At 45.4% G+C, this 19962-nt stretch overlaps 1 protein-coding gene across 12 annotated transcripts in view; it reads right to left on the reverse strand.

The window, feature by feature from the left end:
• LOC110490935 (receptor-type tyrosine-protein phosphatase mu) overlaps window positions 1-19962 on the reverse strand; it is a 296571-nt gene that overhangs the window by 11709 nt on the left and 264900 nt on the right. For all 12 annotated transcript variants that reach the window (XM_090199474.1, XM_036943993.2, XM_090199471.1 and 9 more), the window contains 9 exons: window positions 16556-16592; window positions 12138-12235; window positions 8584-8700; window positions 6438-6592; window positions 5905-6040; window positions 2453-2602; window positions 2138-2311; window positions 909-1040; window positions 52-177 (listed from right to left, as the gene is read on the reverse strand). In XM_090199474.1, coding sequence (XP_090055600.1) covers window positions 52-177; window positions 909-1040; window positions 2138-2311; window positions 2453-2602; window positions 5905-6040; window positions 6438-6592; window positions 8584-8700; window positions 12138-12235; window positions 16556-16592 — 1125 coding nt within the window. The remainder of the gene's footprint in view (window positions 1-51; window positions 178-908; window positions 1041-2137; window positions 2312-2452; window positions 2603-5904; window positions 6041-6437; window positions 6593-8583; window positions 8701-12137; window positions 12236-16555; window positions 16593-19962) is intronic.

Below are 19962 nucleotides of genomic sequence, written 5' to 3' on the forward strand. Positions count from 1 at the left end.
GCTATAGTAGCTGAAAGAACAGGAGTGTGTGTGTGGTGTTCTGTCTCGTACCCGTGCAGCGTTGTAGATGCGGAATATCCTGCTGATGATGTCCTCCTCCAGGTCAGCTGACACAAACTCCACCTGGATGGGCCCGTGGCGGTGCACGCCGTTCTCCGGCCAGTACTGGGGACACAGCTGCACACACACACACACACACACACACACACACATATATATATCAAATGAGACATTGAATGAGAGCCTATTGATTGCGTTGGCATTCACATTCACCCTCTTTTGATAACTGCAATTCTCTCATTGTCTTTCAAGGTCATGCCTTCAAACACACAAATACATCTACAGGAGAGTGAAACACCGCCTGACTATCCTGTTCTATTGAGCTGCCTCCTCAACAGCAGATGAAAGAAAACACAATGACATCAACTAGGCATTCCAACATACATACACATCTATATAGGAATGCCTAGTTGATGTCATTGTGTGTGTGTGTGTGTGTGTGTGTGTGTGTGTGTATGTGTGTGTGTGTGTGTGTATATATATATATATATATATATATATATATATATAGCTATAGCTGTGGTACTTGTTGCCGGGCTACAGTCAGAATAGGGAATGAGAGGATAGTGTAGCCACCCAACTGGGTGGTGTTGCTAGGAAATGCTGCCTGCCACCTGCTATTCTTTGAACATTTTGACAGACAGGGCCCCAAGGCCATTTGAGGCAGACTCCTTCCCCTCCTCTTTCAAACCTACTGGTAGCGATCTGTCTATGATCATGTACTAATGACTAGTCTATGACGGAGACTGGAATGTCTGATAGTATGATAAAGGATTGCATGGCGTCACATGGTTTGGAGTGACTTGATTGGCCTCTCGTGTGTGTGTGTGTGTGTATGTTAGTCTTACCTGTGCTGGGTCTACGTCGTTGAGCATCACTATAGAGGTGCAGTGGTAGTCCAGCACCAGCCTCCAGAAGTCTTTGACCGTGTTGGGCAAGGGGTGCTGGGTAACGATGAACGCAGATGGCTGCTTGTAGCTCTGTGGAGGAGGAAAACGACGAGGAAGAGAAAGTCAGCAACCCCAAAATGAACAGAAAGACAGTATTTACATCACTAAGATCAAGGACATGTCATCAGGCCTTTAGTCATAATGCAGGGAATTCTCACAATCAAGTTCAGGTTACTATGTGAGGTTGTATGTATCTGAGGTCTGCGGGTTTTTGAGGAATCATGTACAGGGAACGTATTTATTTCCAGATATTCATGACCGTTCTGAATGAATTCCACTATCAACACTAAGACCACATACTATATCCTTATTGTATATACCAAATATGCATGAGTATAATTGGTGACACATTATTTCCATAAAGCCAATCCAAACTGAGTCATACTGCTGCGTTCAACAAAAAACACATTGCAATTATGAATGTCCATTTCCATGACGATGGGACAAATCCATCCAAAGCCATCTGTTTTTTAAATCATTTTCGATGAGGATGTAATTGTTGGTGGAAGCACAGAAAAAGCACTAGCCATTCATCAACATGATACACTGTCCCCCTACTGTTTAGGTTTGGCTGGGAAATGGCTGGCTAAGTAACATGGGGTGATTATTATAGAGATGGATGGGCTATTTACACACCAGCTATTTAACCACAGGACGCCCCAGGACTGCTGAGTCGCCCGCTGTCCCTTGCGAGCTCTCTCTCTGTTTCCTTCTTCCCCTTTCCTTCTCCCTCTACACTATTCCCCAACTCCGTCCCCGTTTCTCCCTCTATGTCTGTCTCTCCCACTCCCTCCCTCTCTCCTTTCTCCATAATAAAGAAGTTGTCACAGACAGCCAATATGCCACTAATCTACCACTAATAAAGTTTGCTCTTCATTCAAAGCGCCAAATCTGCCCTTTATGTAGATGGGTGATTGAACAGTGACCTATCCACATCATCATATCTCAGCACAATGATTAAAAAAGAACAGTTCCACTATTGACTCAGCACTTTTCCAGCAGTACATTTACATCTAATGACTTGCACACGGACTGACACTGCAAGTCATTTAAAAAGGTTACGAGTGAGCGTGCCTAAGTCTGAGTGTGTGTGAGAATGAGTGTGTGTGTGTGTGTGTGAGACGTACGTCCATGAGAGCGGCGTTGATGTAGTTGGAACTCTCTCCGTCGATGGTGATGAGGAAGGGCAGACAGCGGTCTGGCGGGAGGACGTCCATGCAGCGGTTCTTCTCGTGGTTCCTGGGGAGCAGGGCAATGCTGCAGTCCTCCACACGCAACGTAGGAGTCACCATGTTCAGGGTCTGGAGGGAGGAAGGGATATGAGCCTGGTAGACACCTTCAATTGTGCCTTGGAGTGAAGAGCATTTATGTACACCAATATACGTATGCATGTGTGATGAACAACGCATGCTCACACACACACACACACACACACACAGTACCCTGAACTCCTCTTTGATCTGGCTGGAGTTAGTCTGGGGGTCCAGGCGGTTCATGTCATAGTAGACCGATCGCAGCTGGTTGGCTGGGATGGTGGTGTCCCCGCACAGACACGCCTCCAAGATGGCGTCGTGGATGAACACGTACTGCTCCTGTAGGACGGAGCAGGCCATAAGATATCGTGAGGGACAGAAAGCCATGCAACGCCTAGACACACACCAGGAAGAGCTCACACTGAGAACAAAGCAACAATACTTACCTACACATTGAGGTAACACAGAAACATGACCAAACCAAAGTGATGATTGACTCAAGTCAAGTCATGACATGGTTCCAAAAGCCATTTTTGGTGAGATATCAAATCAAATCCTAATCCAATCCTCGGTTTTCCAATTGGTCTTGAGAAATACAGAATCCTGGATGGTAGACATTGGGGCTGGGTATTCTCTCATGTTGTTTAAACCCTTCTATGTTTGCTAAGACTGTGGCTGAGCCAACGGGTACCCTATGGACTTCCTTTCTCCGGGTAAGTAGTTCACTATATAAGGGAATAGGGTGCTATTACAGCCTGTCACCTCCACAGTGACCATTCCCATTGACCTTTCCTCTGTCAATACTAATACTCTCTCTCTCTCTTTCCTCTGTCAATACTACCACTCTCTCTCTCTCTTTCCTCTGTCAATACTACCACTCTCTCTCTTTCTTCTGTCAATACCACCACTCTCTCTCTTTCCTCTGTCAATACTACCACTCTCTCTCTTTCCTCTGTCAATACTACTACTCTCTCTCTTTCAATACTACCACTCTCTCCCTCTTTCCTCTGTCCATACTACCACTCTCTCTTTCCTCTGTCAATACTACTACTCTCTCTCTCCTCTGTCAATACTACTACTCTCTCTCTCTTTCCTCTGTCAATACTACTACTCTCTCGCTTTCCTCTGTCAATACTACCACTTTCTCTCTCCTCTGTCAATACTACCACTTTCTCTCTCCTCTGTCAATACTACTAGTCTCTCTCTTTCCTCTGTCAATAATACTACTCTCTCTCACTCTTTCCTCTGTCAATAATACTACTCTCTCTCTCTCCTCTGTCAATACTACTACTCTCTCTATTTCCTCTGTCAATACTACCACTCTCTTTCCTCTGCCAATTCTACCACTCTCTCTTTCCTCTGTCAATACTACCACTCTCTCTCTTTCCTCTGTCAATACTACTACCTCTCTCTCTTTCCTCTGTCAATACTACTACTCTCTTTCCTCTGTCAATATTACCACTCTCGTTCCTCTGTCAATACTACCACTCTCTCTCTTTCCTCTGTCAATACTACCACTTTCTCTCTCCTCTGTCAATACTACCACTTTCTCTCTCCTCTGTCAATACTACTAGTCTCTCTCTCTCTTTCCTCTGTCAATAATACTACTCTCTCTCACTCTTTCCTCTGTCAATAATACTACTACTCTCTCTCTCTCTCTCTCTCTCTCTCCTCTGTCAATACTACTACTCTCTCTCTTTCCTCTGTCAATACTACCACTCTCTTTCCTCTGCCAATTCTACGACTCTCTCTCTTTCCTCTGTCAATACTACTACCACTCTCTCTTTCCTCTGTCAATACTACTACTCTCTCTCTTTCCTCTGTCAATACTACCACTCGCTCTCTCTTTCCTCTCACTACTACCACTCTCTCTCTCTTTCCTCTGTCAATACTACCACTCTCTCTTTCCTCTGTCAATACTACTACTCTCTCTCTTTCCTCTGTCAATACTACCACTCTCTCTCTCTTTCCTCTCAATACTACCACTCTCTCTCTCTTTCCTCTGTCAATACTACTACTCTCTCTTTCCTCTGTCAATACTACTACCCTCTCTCTCTCTTTCCTCTGTCAATACTAATACTCTCTCTTTCCTCTGTCAAGACTACTACCCTCTCTCTCTTTCCTCTGCCAATACTACCTCTCTCTCTCTTTCCTCTGCCAATACTACCTCTCTCTCTCTTTCCTCTGCCAATACTACCACTCCCTCTCTCTTCTCCCCCTATTCCTCTCCTTCTCTCAGGAAAAAGGCCCCGGGCTTGACGTAAATCATTTATGAAGTGACATTTCAGAAACGTCTCGACTTGTCACTTCTGACAAAATCCTTGGGAGCTGAGGGTCAGTGGTTTTCAGGTTAGGCTACTGTGATGTCAGACTCCTGTCCTTGGATATGGAGTTGGAGGTGAAATGGATTTGCAGCCTACCCGGTTGTCATCAGAATATTACGAAATATCACGACAAGACACGAACTGGCTTTTTTTGTGCAACGGGAAAATGTCATTTATAAGATACAGCATGTGTTCCAAGTAAACTTTGAATAGTTTTTGAGCTATGAATTTGTCAGTTCACATCAATTAAAAGTATATGTCATGGGAATCAAACAAAGTAAAGCTTGCATACAGCACGACATTAGACACTTGTTTATTGTGCATTAATATAGTATGGTCAGGGAGTTAGGAGTTGGAACTTTAGCATGTTTATGCAATCTAACTCATCAGCTATTAACTATCTTTAAAAGCAAACACTAGTCTGTTGCATTTTTACTCTGAGCTGAATAATATTTGCACAGGGCTAATGAGTTCATGTTCATTGTCAAGTATCATTGTGTCACATTGTCTGTTTGGCCAGATGTTTGGGATTGGTTGTGCCAGTGGAATTTTAGATACAAAAGAAGAGTCAAGAAATTGTAGACACTACAAGTCTGTCACATTGTGTTGGAGAATACACACCCTGTCCTGTATGGTCCATGGTTTCATGTGTATCATGTATTGACAGAATGAAATGTGCCTGTTTGGGGAATGTGTGTGTGAGTGTGGACGTGTTTAACTACACTTGTGGGTTTTAGGGTTAAGGTTAGAATTAGTGTTAGGGTTCGTTTTGGGGTTAGGTGCTAGGTGTAGGTGCTTGGGTTAGGTTTTGGGGTTAAGGTTAGGTTTAGGAAAAATAGGATTTTGAATAAGATTGAACTGTGTGTCCACACAAGGTTAGTTATACAAGACTGTGTATGCGCGAGTGTGTGTGGTGTGTTTGGGATTGTGTACAGTGGAAGCGAGTAGAGACACTTGGAGCAGGGTCGTGTAGTGGTGTGTGTGTGTCTGTTTGTGCATGTATGTGTGTGTACGTCTCTGTGTGCATGTTTCTCTCTCTCTCTCTCTCTCTCTCTCTCTCTCTCTCTCTCTCTCTCTCTCTCTCTCTCTCTCTCTCTCTCTCTCTCTCTCTCTCTCTCTCTCTCTCTCTCTCTCTCTCTCTCTCTCTCTCTCTCTCTCTCTCTCTCTCTCTCTCTCTCTCTCTCTCTCTCTCTCTCTCTCTCTCTCTCTCTCTCTCTCTCTCTCTCTCTCTCTCTCTCTCTCTCTCTCTCTCTCTCTCTCTCTCTCTCTCTCTCTCTCTCTGTATTTGGGTTCGAGCAGGGACAGGGTCATTCTTACCTCTGTCTGGACCATATTAACCCTTCGTGAGCGTAACTCTCTCACACAGTTGTAGATGTCGACCACACCCTCTCTCTCAGCCATGTCCAGCATGATGTCAATCACAATGAAACAGCCGGTCCTGCCCGCCCCCGCACTGATGACGCAAGCACACACACACGCACATACAGCGTGAGAACCAGAGCACAACACACACTCTAAATAGAAAAGCACCGGTTGACAAATTATCTGGGACTATTTGGATTGGAAACATCAGTACAGATTGTACATGACAGTCTAAACAGTTGGAGGTGTGGCTGACAATAGCAGATCCACTTTATTTAGTGTGGCTGATCTTGGGAGTGAGATGACTTTTCTAATATCCATTAGGAACTTCTTTCTGAGTCATACCGGATGAAGAGAGTCAAAGAGAGAGAGAGAAAATAGAGCGAGAGGGAGGCGAGAGAAAGAGATGGAAAGAGAGATGAGAGATGGAAAGAGAGAAAGGTAGAGATGTATACAGACAGCCAGAAGCCACAGAGAGTGTGTCTGACCTGCAGTGGACTACCATGGGCCCGGCGTTGGCAGGGGTCTTGGACTTGACCCTGCGTACGAAGCCAAGCAGGCCGGTGGCGTGGTAGGGCACCCCGTGGTCCGGCCAGCCCGTGAAGTGGAACTGACGGATCTCCCGGATCTCATGGGCTCCCCTCTAGAGAGAGAAGACCGAAATATACACAGTTGGATACTTCATTTGGATTCACAAGTACCAAGGACACAAACATCAGAGGTCATACAGATGCCTGGACTTCTGACACACGCACATGTATATGCACGCACCCACACACGCACACCCAAACAGACCCAGAGCTTTTAACTTTGAGCAGCAGCTCCCTCTCCTCTCCTCTCCCTCTCCCCCTGTACCTCCCTATAAGCACTTTAAAGTTAGCTGTTTTCATGATCAAAGTTGTGTTTTGATCTTGGGGGGAGGGACTAAAGTAGATAAAGCAGGGATGACAAAGCCCATCTCTGGGGGGATGGAAGAGGAGAAAAACAGCTGGAGGAGAGTGGTGATTCACACACACAGCAAGCAGGCTGGATACAGACGGCAGGGCGGACACCCGTCTGAGCCTTGAGCACTCATGCACGCACGCACGCATGCACACACACACACACGGCAGGGGAAATATTCACAGCTTAAAAGCCCATGGGGATAGAAGAAGTGGAAAAGTGGAGAGGCCTGGTAACAGCTCTGAGTACAATAGGATGAGAAACAAAATGGCTACGATACAGACAGACATGCATTCTGAAAGACAGATGGACCTATTATAAAGGAAGTATCTAAGAACCTTCAGTAAAGTAGTGGTGAGTACATGAAGCTCTGTCCATTTATTTGCCTCATGCAGAGCAACATCTCCTTCACATAGAGTTGATCAGAGTGTTGATTGTGGCCTGTGGAATGTTGTCCCACTCCTCTTTAATGGCTGTACGAAGTTTCTGGATATTGTCGGGAACTAGAACACGCTGTCGTACACGTCGATCCAGAGCATCCCACACATGCTCAATGGGTGACATGGCTGGTGAGTATGCAGGTCATGGAAGAACTGGGACATTTTCAGCTTCCAATTGTGTATAGATCCTTGCGACATGGGGCCCGTGCATTATCATGCTGAAACATGAGGTGATGGCGGCTGATGAATGGCAGGACAATGGACATCAGGATCTTGTCAAGGTACCTCTGTGCATTCAAATTGCCACCGATAAAATGCAATGGTGTTCGTTGTCGATTGCTTATGCCTGCCCATAGCATAAACCCACCACCACGGGGCACTTTGTTCACAACATTGACATCAGCAAATCGCTCGCCCACACGACGCCATGCATCTGCCCAATACAACTGAAGCCGGGATAAATCTGGGAAGCGCACATTTCTCCAGTCTGCTAGTGGCCATCAAAGGTGAGAAATTGACCACTGAAGTCGGTTACGACGCCAAACTGCAGTCGAGTCAAGACCCTGGTGAGGACGAGGTGCACGCAGATGAGCTTCCCTGAGACGGTTTCTGACAGTATATGCAGCAATTCTTCGGTTGTGCAAACCCACAGTTTCATTAGTGACGGTTGGCTGGTCTCAGATGATCCCGCAGGTGAAGAAGTCGAATGTGGAGGTCCTGGGCTGGCGTGGTTACATGTGGTCTGCGGTTGAGAGGCCGTTTGGACATACTGCCAAATTCTCAAAAACAATATTTAGGGTAGAGAAATTAACATTAAATTATCTGGCAACAGCTCTGGTGAACATTCCTGCAGTCAGCATGCCAATTGCACGCTCCCTCAAAACTTGAGACATCTGTGGCATTGTTTTGTGTGACAACACTCAGAGTGGTATTTTATTGTCCCCAGCACAAGATGCACCTGTTTAATGATCATGCTGTTTAATCATCTTCTTGATATACCACACCTGTCAGGTGGATGGATTATCTTGGCAAAGGAGAAATGCTCAGTAACAGGGATGCTAACAAATTTGTGCAGAAAATGCTAGAGAAATGAGCTTTTTATGCATATAGAACATTTCTGGGATCTTTTATTTCAGCTCATGAAACATGGGACCAACACTTTACATGTTGCTTTATATATAATACATACAATGGAAAACAATACACTACAATTAATAACTTCCAATATCATGATCACTTGGAGTGTCCGTACCTTTTCCACGGCGAAGGTCCTGATGACGTACTCTGACAGCAGCTGGGTCTCGATGAGGGTCACCTTCATGTCCCTGTAGATCTCAGTGTCGTCAGGCCAGTACTTACAGCACTTCACCTGAGGGGACAGAGGGGACACAGGGTGTAATGGGATGACCTGACCGCAGTTTAGTTGCTTGAAATATCTTTTCTGTTCGTTCAAGGTGAAAACCTGACAGACATTTTTGCCTAGTTTGGAACTTAATGTTCTTACTTCTGTGTGGTGAGTTTGGGAGCTTTGGGACGAGAATGTGTGCATGTTACTGAAGGTAGTCTATTGTGCAAGGTGTTGTTGGACAACAGTTAATTTGTGAGTCAACTCAAAAAGTTTTTTCCCATTAAAGTTCTGTAAATATTATTCTGCTCTCAGTGAATTGTGATGAAAAAGCATTGTTGCCACGAGGAGTAATGTTGACATTACAGGTTCACCTCAATCACAGAACACACAGACAGACCACTCCTTTAACATCACAACCACTACAGTCCAGTTTGACCACTATCACACACTTTATGATCACTTTAAACTGGGCATCAACCATCCAACAGTGTGACGTATGACTCTCAATGGACAAGACGAAAGGTCTGAGAAGGTCATGTCAGCTTGTGAAATTGTTGTGTCTGAAATGGCACCCTATTCCCTGTATAGTGCACTACTTTGGCACACTATTTCCTGTATATAGCACTACTTTGGCACACTATTTCCTGTATATAGCACTACTTTGGCACACTATTTCCTGTATATAGCACTACTTTGGCACACTATTCCCTGTATAGCGCACTACTTTGGCACACTATTTCCTGTATATAGTACTACTTTGGCACACTATTTCCTGTATATAGCACTACTTTGGCACACTATTTCCTGTATATAGCACTACTTTGGCACACTATTCCCTGTATAGCGCACTACTTTGGCACACTATTTTCTGTATATAGCACTACTTTGGCACACTATTTCCTGTATATAGCACTACTTTGGCACCCTAGAGTGCCATTTGAGACGCAGCCAGTGAGTGACATCTTGGTGCTGTCCCATATAGCGACAGGCAGGTGGCCCTCCTCTTTGTTAGAGCAGATGCTCAATGTCCCAGCTCTAATTACCCATACTGCACCACTGGGCTCTTTCCTCATTAAGAGGTTGTGAACCCTGGGGTCACCAGAAGTCGCAGGTTCTATGATGATACCACTTCACTTATCTGGCCCCTCCCCCACAGTAAGAGGTGTAAAAGCATATAGGCCTATTTCAGTGGAAATTACTTCCCTAATTTGGCAATTGAACAATCAATGAAATTCAACAAAAGTTTGAGTCTCTTCTTCACAGTCTCTGTTTTAGTTTTTTCAGTCTTGGATTTTCTGACGGTATCCTCTCTCTCCCGCTCTCTCTCTGCTCCCTCCCTCCGTCCTCTTCTCTGTCACTCACACCAGCCTTATCTTCCCTCCGGGTCATCCTTATCTTCCTCTCCATTTCTCCATCTGTCTGTCCTCTTTTCCCTCCCTACCGTCCTCCTCTTCCTCCACCCTTCCTCTCCCCTCCCCTGCTGTCTCCTTTGTGATAGTGTAATTAGGGAGGGGGGGGGGGATCTAATTGGTGATATAATTGTGTTTTAATGGCCAAGTACATTATTCTCCCGCAGCTCCGCCTTAGTCACGCTAGCTGTCAGCACTGGAAGCAATTATAGTTGCTTCTCTGGAGAGGACCGGAAAACATTGTTTAACTGCGATAGGAATCTCTGTTTTCTTAAATGATATTCCTATCTGTCTTCTGTGACAGTGTTGATCATGGAGAGACCAATATAGAATAATAATATGAGTGTTTCCAAGAGGTAGGGTTTCCCTGGTGGCTTCCTTGGTATAAAAAAGACACAGCTATACCTTATCAAAGTATTTAGTATTCAATTGGTCATAATGAGAAAATCGTCAATTAGTAGCAGCGGTCTGACTGTAACAGAAATAACTGGAAATGATTTGATATTGAGATAAAAACAGTTGCATTGGAATTGGACCTTTCAGCAAGAATATAAAGAGATGTTAGAGAGACCCTACTTCCATTCACACACACATTAGTGAGTTACTCTTGCATGTACTCTTGCATCAGTATGATGGAAGTACCATTGTGACAAACCATTTCGTGATTTGATTTGATTATCTGTCGAGCATTTTTTATTTGTATTGAACCTTTATTTAACTAGGCCAGTCAATTAAGAACAAATAATAATTTACAATGACGGCCTACCTCGGCCAAACCCTATCCCGGAAGACGCTGGGCCAATTGTGCGCCGCCCTATGGGACTCCCAATCACAGCCGGTTGTGGTAAAGCCTGGAATCGAACTGTAGTGACGCCTCTAGCACAGTGACACGATCATAAACTGTATGGAGCTCAAGTCAAGACGCTCCAGATCCTCCAGCCTCTCAGATCCCCCTGATACTTCAGCTAGCTTATCCCTGAAGAGCATCCTATAAATGAAGTCTTGGCAGAAATATCCTATTAATCCCAACCGTGTCTGACAGCTACGATGAAGATGATCAGCCAGCGATATGCTTTGGGTGGCTGCCTGCGCCACTCACTAACACATTATCTGGGGTAGTGTTATTCTCCACGTCTAGTTGTGCCTTGTGCTTCCTCCACCTGCGGTCCAGAAGGGATGTAGAAACAGGAGAGAAGCTAGATCGAAAACAAACAAAACTGCTTGGCATGATCGCGAAAAGCGACAGAAGCCTGGGAGAAGGGATTTCCCAAAGTTCATCAGTGGTGAAGCGGCCTAGCAGACAATGGCTGTGGAGTGAGTGGTTTTTATTATTATGGTGGAAAAGAATGCCGCTGTGCCTTCCTGCCTGCCGACCCTGGCCTGCCTGCAGCCCACTGAAAGGGCCTGGAGAGTGGAGACTCAACAGGGGGCAAGATGGGACAGCCAGGGCTGAGTGGTTAAAACAATAGCACCAGGTGGTGGGAGGATTCACCCGCTTGGCTAGCGCTTTGTGGCCGTGCATCACTCGGTTCCCTTTTGTTGATTTGATATGGTGCCAGCGGGAGTTGGGGCCCTTCCTTAAATGAGCCACTGACAGGTTAGGCATGCCCTCTCTGTTGTTGTGTGTATGAGTGTGTGCGTGAGAGTGTGTATGATTGTGTGTGTGTGTGCGCATGCGTGCGTGCGTGCGTGCGTATTGTTATGGGTTTGACCGTTTCAGAGAGCTTATTCGACTAACCAGTCAGATCACTCTCTGATCACGCCTCTCAAGGCTTTAACCAATGGTTGATTGGCTTGAACAAGGTCTGTACCCACACGGGACATTACACCCCAGTAGATTGACATTGTCTAGCGTTGCTTTCCAGAAAACACTCAAATGTTGGGACCCTGGTTTCTGTATGCCAGGCCTGGAAAATGTCCACCTTTTAGTTTACTTTATTTATTGGTTGAATCAATAAAATGTACCAGAACTGAGTTTGTCTTTAGTGTGTGTAATGTGTGACTGTGTGTGTGTTTGTTTGTGTGTGTCTGTGGTCTCGTGGTACTCACCCTGCCCACCTCCACCAGGTTGGTCACCATGACGATGGTTGCAGTGTTCTCATGCCACACCATCCTCCAGAAATCATAGACTGTCTCTTGCATGGGCCCTGAGGAGAGACAGAGGGACAGAGAGAGAGAGAGCGAGCGAGAGATATAGGGAAAGGAGAGAAAGGGTGTGAGTGTGTGTATGTTATGTATCATGTTATGAATGACACCAACATGTGATTTTCCAATATAAAAGTATGTGTATTGTCCAAATATTGTCAGGATTGTCAGATCCTCTACTTATACCAAATTCTTCTCATACTAATTCAATGCTCATCACATCCTTGTTAGCGTTTTTTCACATTTGTCGATTACTTGCTTGTTTTCTGAGCAATGAAAAGTGCACATGTTCAGCTGGGTAACATCTTGTTTTTCCCAGTTGAACTTTATCAACACAGGACACTGGGGCTGTGTGCCTGTACATTCTGATCACTGTTGACAGGGCAATCAGCTAATGCCTGGATCTAAGTCAACACACACGCGGTGAATGACAAGAAGCTTAACGCCAGGAAGGGGGACAGAAATCTGTGCACACACTCTCAATTAACTCCTACACACTTTAATGTGGGCCGTGTTTAAGATTGCACCGAGCAATAAAGGATCCCTGGAAGGAATTAAGAATTACTAATTTAATTAATTCAAATTAGCATTGTTTTTTAATCAACTGGCAAATGCAAAAAAAACACTTTGGACGAGCTAATTAGCTCATGCAAATCCGTGTGTGTGTGTCCTCCAGAGCTGTGGCGTGTGTACCGCCAGCCACAGCAAATTGCTTCCAACAGCTAAAACATACACATGCGCGAGCACACACACACACGTGCGCATACACACATGAAGCTCCCTGCAGATGTTCCATATTCATGCTCACACAAACAGCCGCATTACCAAACACTGGTGTCGCATTTTAAAATGCTTGAGAATTCGCCGGATGACAATTCCAGGTGCCTTTACCTCTAGTGCGAGCGAGCCGGTTTTCACATGCTCTCCTGGTATTCATAACCATCTCTCCAAGGAACAAGAGCCTATACACTCCCTGTTCTCCCCTGGCCCCCTTCACTCCTCCTAACAGCAACCCTCACCATTCTAGACGTATTATTTTCTTTCTAAATTAAAGGCAGATTCAGTTCAATCAGAACAGTGTGTGTCCTACAGTTACTCATCCACCCAGGGATAGGAAGGTTTTTTTCTCTGGAGGAAGTGATGGTGTTATGTAGATGATATGAAAAAAGGACTGCACTCGGGATGAATGGAGGTTTGATCTCCCAACTATTTCCTTCTAAGAGCTCTATACAAGTACCTCCCCCCTTCCCTTCCACACCTCCTTTCCCCTCCTTATGAACACACTTCGTGAACCTGTGAGACGTTTGCCAACTAAACCAGTCATCTGTGTTGACACAGTGTTAACAGTGGGTATGTACAACTGCGTAGAGAAAGAAAGTCTCGGCGGAGGAGAGGCGTGAAGCGCGGCTGGTGTCGTCGTCTGGGAGAAGAAAATGTGACACGATGCATCATCGTTGAGCAGCTGCGGTAAATGGCCTAGTGCGGTAGATGGTAAAGCCAAGTCATGCAACTCCAATTAGTTGTGGAGAAGAGATTCTCCCATGGTGCACTGGGGAAATAGGACAAGGAAGTAGGAGAAAAAAGCTAAACAAAATCTTCACAGACGGCTGGAGTGGACAGGCTGTCAGAGGAGAGGCTCTGTCGTCGCAATGCTTTTCACCCTGGCACCCCGCCAGCCACAGATACAGACACACAAATTGCTGGGATTCTTCAGGAGGGAAGGAGACTAGGATAATTCTTTGCACTTTTTTTCCCCTAGAAAGAGAAACATGCCAGCCAGCCAGCGATTGTGTGAGGACCGAGTTAATAAAGAAAGGTTGTATGTATTTTAATAAATTATATTGTATTGAAAAGGCTATACAGACCTTTAGCTTCTGGGGGTGCTCTTGAGAGAAAAGGGGTGAATGGACAAAATGCACCTCCCCACACCCATGAGTAAAAACATACACTGAGTTTACAAAACATTAGGAACACCTTCTTAATATTGAGTTGCACCCCCTTTTGCCCTCAAAAAATGCTCAATTTGTAAGGGCAGGGACTCTGTGTCGAAAGTGTCAATGTGTCGAAAGCGTTCCACAGGGATAGTGGCCCATGTTGACTCCAGTGCTTCTCACAGTTGTGTTAAGTTGGCTGGATGTCCTTTGGGTGGTGGACCATTCATGATAGACACGGGAAACTGTTGAGCGTGAAAAACCCAGCAGCATTGCAGTTCTCGACACATTCCAACCGGTGTGCCTGACACCTACCACCTTACCACGTTCAAAGACACGTCAATGTTTTGTCTTGCACATTCACATTCTCAATGGCACTCCTACACAATCCATGTCTTAATTGTTTCAAGGCTTAAAAATACTTCTTTAACATCTCCTCTGCTTCATCTAGACTGATTGAAGTGGATATAACAAGTGACATAAATAAGGGATCATATATTTCACCTGGTCAGTCTATGTCATGGAACGAGCCGGTGTTCTTAATGTTTTGTACACTCAGTGTATATTGTTTGGGATCCCATGCTGAATGTCCGTGACTGACAAGCGCCCGATTGGCCTGAAGCACATCTGCCTTTGATCTGTGCAAGATCTCTGCTTATTACGATTTTCCTCTCTCTCCACCCAACAAAAAAAATTATCTTTGAAAGCTGCCCTCTAATTGCAAACGCCGGCATAACATTGAAAAAAACTAAACATGGAGAGTCCGCTGCCAACTCTGTCTGAGGCTGGTGTGCTCTATTATTTTCTCTCCTATTCAACGTATAGTATGACTGTGTATAGTAAATATTGTATAGTCTCATCATAAAATAGGATGGAGGTCAACCCTCTCCTAGTCTCATTCACCACCCGGCACTCTCTCTGTTGGAAGCAATTCACCTGGGGGTTAAGACACACTACCGGGGACTAGGTATGTGTGTCCACTTGACTGTCAGCGCAGCCTGCGTTTCACTCAGTGTCATTCGTCACAGAACAGGTGTAGTTCTTCTGAGGAGACAGAGAACGGCAAGGCGGACGGCCTGGGAGGCCAGCACTCCAATAAACAGGTCATTATGCAACTTCCAGACCCACAGGACACCAGACTGTCTACTAGGTCATTATGCAGCTCCTAGACCAACAGACTGTTTACTGGGTCGTTATGCAGCTCCCAGACCCACTAGACTGTCTACTAGGTCATTATGCAGCTCCCAGACCCAGTAGACCACCAGACTGTCTACTAGGTCATTATGCAGCTCCCAGACCCATTAGACCACCAGACTGTCTACTAGGTCATTATGCAGCTCCCAGACCCAGTAGACCACCAGACTGTCTACTAGGTCATTATGCAGCTCCCAGACCCAGTAGACCACCAGACTGTCTACTAGGTCATTATGCAGCTCCCAGACCCAGTAGATCACCAGACTGTCTACTAGGTCATTATGCAGCTCCCAGGCCCACTAGATGACCAGACTGTCTACTAGGTCATTATGCAGCTCCCAGACCCAGTAGACCACCAGACTGTCTACTAGGTCATTATGCAGCTCCCAGGCCCACTAGATGACCAGACTGTCTACTAGGTCATTATGCAGCTCCCAGACCCAGTAGATCACCAGACTGTCTACTAGGTCATTATGCAGCTCACAGGCCCACTAGATGACCAGACTGTCTACTAGGTCATTATGCAGCTCCCAGACCCACCAGACTGTCTACTAGGTCATTATGCAGCTCCCAGACCCAGTAGACCACCAGACTGTCTACTAGGTCATTATGCAGCTTCCAGACCCACTAGATGACCAGACTGTCTACTTGGTCTGACTGTGCTGGATTAGCTGTCTCTACTCGGAGGGAGCGTGGAATGGAATTACCTTCGCGCGGCTGGCCGAGAAAACATTGCCTCCAAGAATTCAACAACAATTAACGATCAATCAGAGCTCACCTCCAGCGGGATTGTGGGAAAAGCGTATGCCTGCCAGATTAATGCAGTAATACAACACACACGCTTAGAAATTCATGTGCATGTACACACACCACGCCAGTACACATGAACTTATCCATTTATTTATTACTGCAATCCTCACCCCTCCCCTTTTGCTCACACAACTGATTAATTGTTCTAAGACGCTACTTCAGCACAACAAGGCTTGGACAGGCTGAAGGGAATAAAGGAGGGGGGAGAGGTTGGTTAGAGAGGGAGAGAGAGGGGAGTCCCACAGCTTTTTACAGATCTCTTGTATATCTGTGTTGACAGCTCTGGTGAGGCTGTCATACTGAACAGCAGACTAAAGACTTGCAGATCCAAAAACAATACTGAGATATTCAGACAAGATCAAGTTTGTCGTGTGTTTCTGTTCTTACCTTGGGTAGCAATGTAGTGATTTGGCCTGTGGTAGCCCTGAAATCCGAAAGAGAAACAAATTACAATTTTCAGCACACAGATGTCAGTATTGAATAAACTGAAGAATACAGTACAATGGGCATATTTGTTTACTTGAGTCGAGAAGCGAAACATGCTGCGGTGAAAACACATTTCAAAACATATTTTTTGTCTTAAATTACTAATTAATTCAAACCAAGTAGAAAGAAAATGTTTATTTGGATTCCATTTGAAAATACGTGCAAAAAGCTCGTCTTCTAAGATAATGACAACAACATGACAGCAACCACTCTAACATCCCGTCAGCAGCATTTCTCTTTCTCAAAGAATTCCTGCGGTCGGTTCACTTAAAGTGCACTGACAGCATATTTTCGATGGATAATACAGTCTGTGAACACGCACACGGCTGAGTTATTCTTCTGCCGTGTGGCTCTTATCTTCGGAATAGGCTCAATCTCAGAGGGATTACTCTAATCCCCTCAAATTTCATTTGGCGAGCATCTTGTATCCTAGCGAGGCCTACTGTACACGGTGGGAAGCTAAATGTTGGAATAAAGAGCCGTTCTCACCCACCACAAAGTCTGACCTATTGTCTTCATCTGGTCCAGCTCTTATCCACGCCATATTCCCTTTACCTCAACTATAATTAACATGGAATATAATTGGACTGAATCAAACAGGGACACCTCATCCCTCTTCTCTGATATGCTGGGCTCTCCGTCTCTCTGGGCTCTGATAGGCTGGGCTCCCTGAGACTTGTTTATCCTCTTGCTCTACATACTATCGAGGAGTTCCCACCGTGGGAGCACACGTGGCGATGAATATCAACTATGGCTATAGAGTTAGTTAGCGAGAGGCTATTAGGAGAAGGGTTCATTGGCTGGTCACGTATTCTATGTGATCATCATGTTGGAAGAAAGGTTTAGACTTCTGTTCTGACCTTCTGAAATTCCACTTAATTGGGACCTGTTAGGTCTGTGCCTGGGAGACGAGCAGCACTCACACAGATGCTGCCGAGTTCACTGACTGAATGCACTACACACACAGCCAACTGCTATGGTCGTTGTCATGCCAATGACCAAAGGAGTTGGTGAGACAGCACTACAGAAACAGGCTAGAGAAACACTGGGAGGGAACAGAAACCCAGACAGACAGTCTGCAGGGAGAGGAGAGGGCAGGTGCAGCGGAGGGAGGTAGTGTACAGATGTCTTCATGTCCGTGTCACCACGAGTCCTCTGGGGTCAAGCCTTAATTAGCTACATAGGTGACCTTGCAGAGCAGTAAGACGCGGAATGCTAATTCAACACATACGACTGGACACACGAGTGTGCTGCCAAACACGCGCGCACACACACACAAACACAGTCAAATTGTATTCATGGAATGTTTTAATGAGTACTGTAAGGTTGATGCTTATGATTCTCTGTGAGAGGAACATTGCATTATCATAGGAGGCTTCTTGCAACAAGATAACAATTCCTCGTTTTGAAACGCAAAACGTCTACAAAGTCAATGGGCAAATTCTCACCTCTCATATAATATCCTTCAGAATCACCTTGTTGCTATCAAGAACAATGCGAACAGTGAAACAAAGCCAGATGAAACCATATCCACTTAGACTGCTGTCTAACGCGTACCAACTCCGGTCTTGACAACGAGAGCGGACGCTTACAGAATTATCTCTTTTTCAATCTGTGAGCACCTGAACACAATGTCTCTGACAAGAAGACGCCATGTGGGCGTGTGGAAATTATTTACAGGCCCTTTCATTTCGAGAGATAGCAACTTGTTCCACCTACGCTGCAAATTTACCCTAATTTACACTGGCCTTTGAAGACGAGAGAGCTAAGTGTGCTAATGTGGCTAATGACATGTGAAAGCAAAGCTTGGCGTGGAGGTAGAGGGGGAGATGAGGAGTGAGGCGAGGAGGAGACAAGGGAGGTAAGTATACGCAGGGGGAGGTTGGTTGGCATTGGTGGCACCATGCCAGCTGGTTGATGGGAGAGGAAAATAACATTGACTGTCAACAGCAATAGCCAGGGGGGTAAACAAGGAGTGGGCTTCTAGTGTTAAACGGTCACCCGGGAAACAAACTAATGGCTCTACAGTATGTACTGGCTGTGGACAGACTGTATCCAGAACATAGAGATGGACAGTGTTCTAGTTCTAATTCCATAGTCCGGACTGGATATACAGGACACATGGTTGTCAAAGGCAGCTCTGTTTACGCCACAGCATAGATGGACATTTGGCTCACATTTGTGATGAATGTGTGTGTGTGCGAGCATGTGAGAGACAGTCGTGGAAATCTCCAGAGTGTGTCACTGACCATCTCTTCTTTCTTCTCTCGTTATCTCTGCTGTGTCTCTCAGGTTCAACAAAAAAGATGACTCTATTTTGTTTTACTTCTACATGAATCTATGTTGCACAATCAGCTTCCACACAACAGCCTCTTGCATGGCCACCGGATGGTTCACAATCACAGTTGGTACAGAAGCTTATCGTTTTTTGGACACAATGACAGATTCATTGAAGTATCACAAAGGCTTTTTCTCAATTTCACACACCCGGCGTGATAGCGGCAGGGGGACCGCTGACCTGTGGCACAAGCAGGGCTTGTGGTGTGTGTGTGTGTGTGTTTACCGGGACCCTGCTGTTTGTCAGTCCATGACCCAAAGTGTGGGCTCTGTTTACATCTGAGGCTCAAAACAAATCTTTAAAAACTTTCTGACGGGCCATCTGGATCAATGCCCCATCTCTCTCGCTCTCAAAAATATAAAACGCAACATGCAACAATTTCAAAGATTTTACTGAGTTACAGGTCATATAAGGAAATCTGTCAAATTAAATAATCTCTAATGTCTGGACTTCACATGACTAGGAATACAGATATGCATCTGTTGGTTACAGATACCTTAAAAAAGATAGGGTGTGGATCAGAAAACCAGTCAGTATAAGGTGTGACCACCATTTGCTTCATGCAGCGCGACACAACTCCTTCACATAGAGTTGATCAGGCTGTTGATTGTGACCTGTGGAATGTTGTCCCACTCTTCTTCAATGGCTGTGCAAAGTTGCTGGATATTGTCAGGAACTGGAACACGCTGTCTTACATGTTGATCCAGAGCATCCCAAACATGCTCAATGGGTGACATGTCTGTTGAGTATGCAGGCCATGGAAAAACTGGGACATTCTCACCCTCCAGGAATTGTGTACAGATCCATGCAACATCCTGAAACATGAGGTGATGGTGGCAGATGAATGGCACGACAATGCAATTGTGCTTGCTGTGTGTAGCTTATGCCTGCCCATGCCATAACCCCACTGCCACCATGGGGCACTCTGTTCACAACATTGACATCAGCAAACCGCTCGCCCACACAACAT

Source organism: Oncorhynchus mykiss, chromosome 15 (genome assembly GCF_057628025.1).
Source record: "Oncorhynchus mykiss isolate SJ-2025 chromosome 15, ASM5762802v1, whole genome shotgun sequence".
Classification (NCBI taxonomy): Eukaryota; Metazoa; Chordata; class Actinopteri; order Salmoniformes; family Salmonidae; genus Oncorhynchus; species Oncorhynchus mykiss.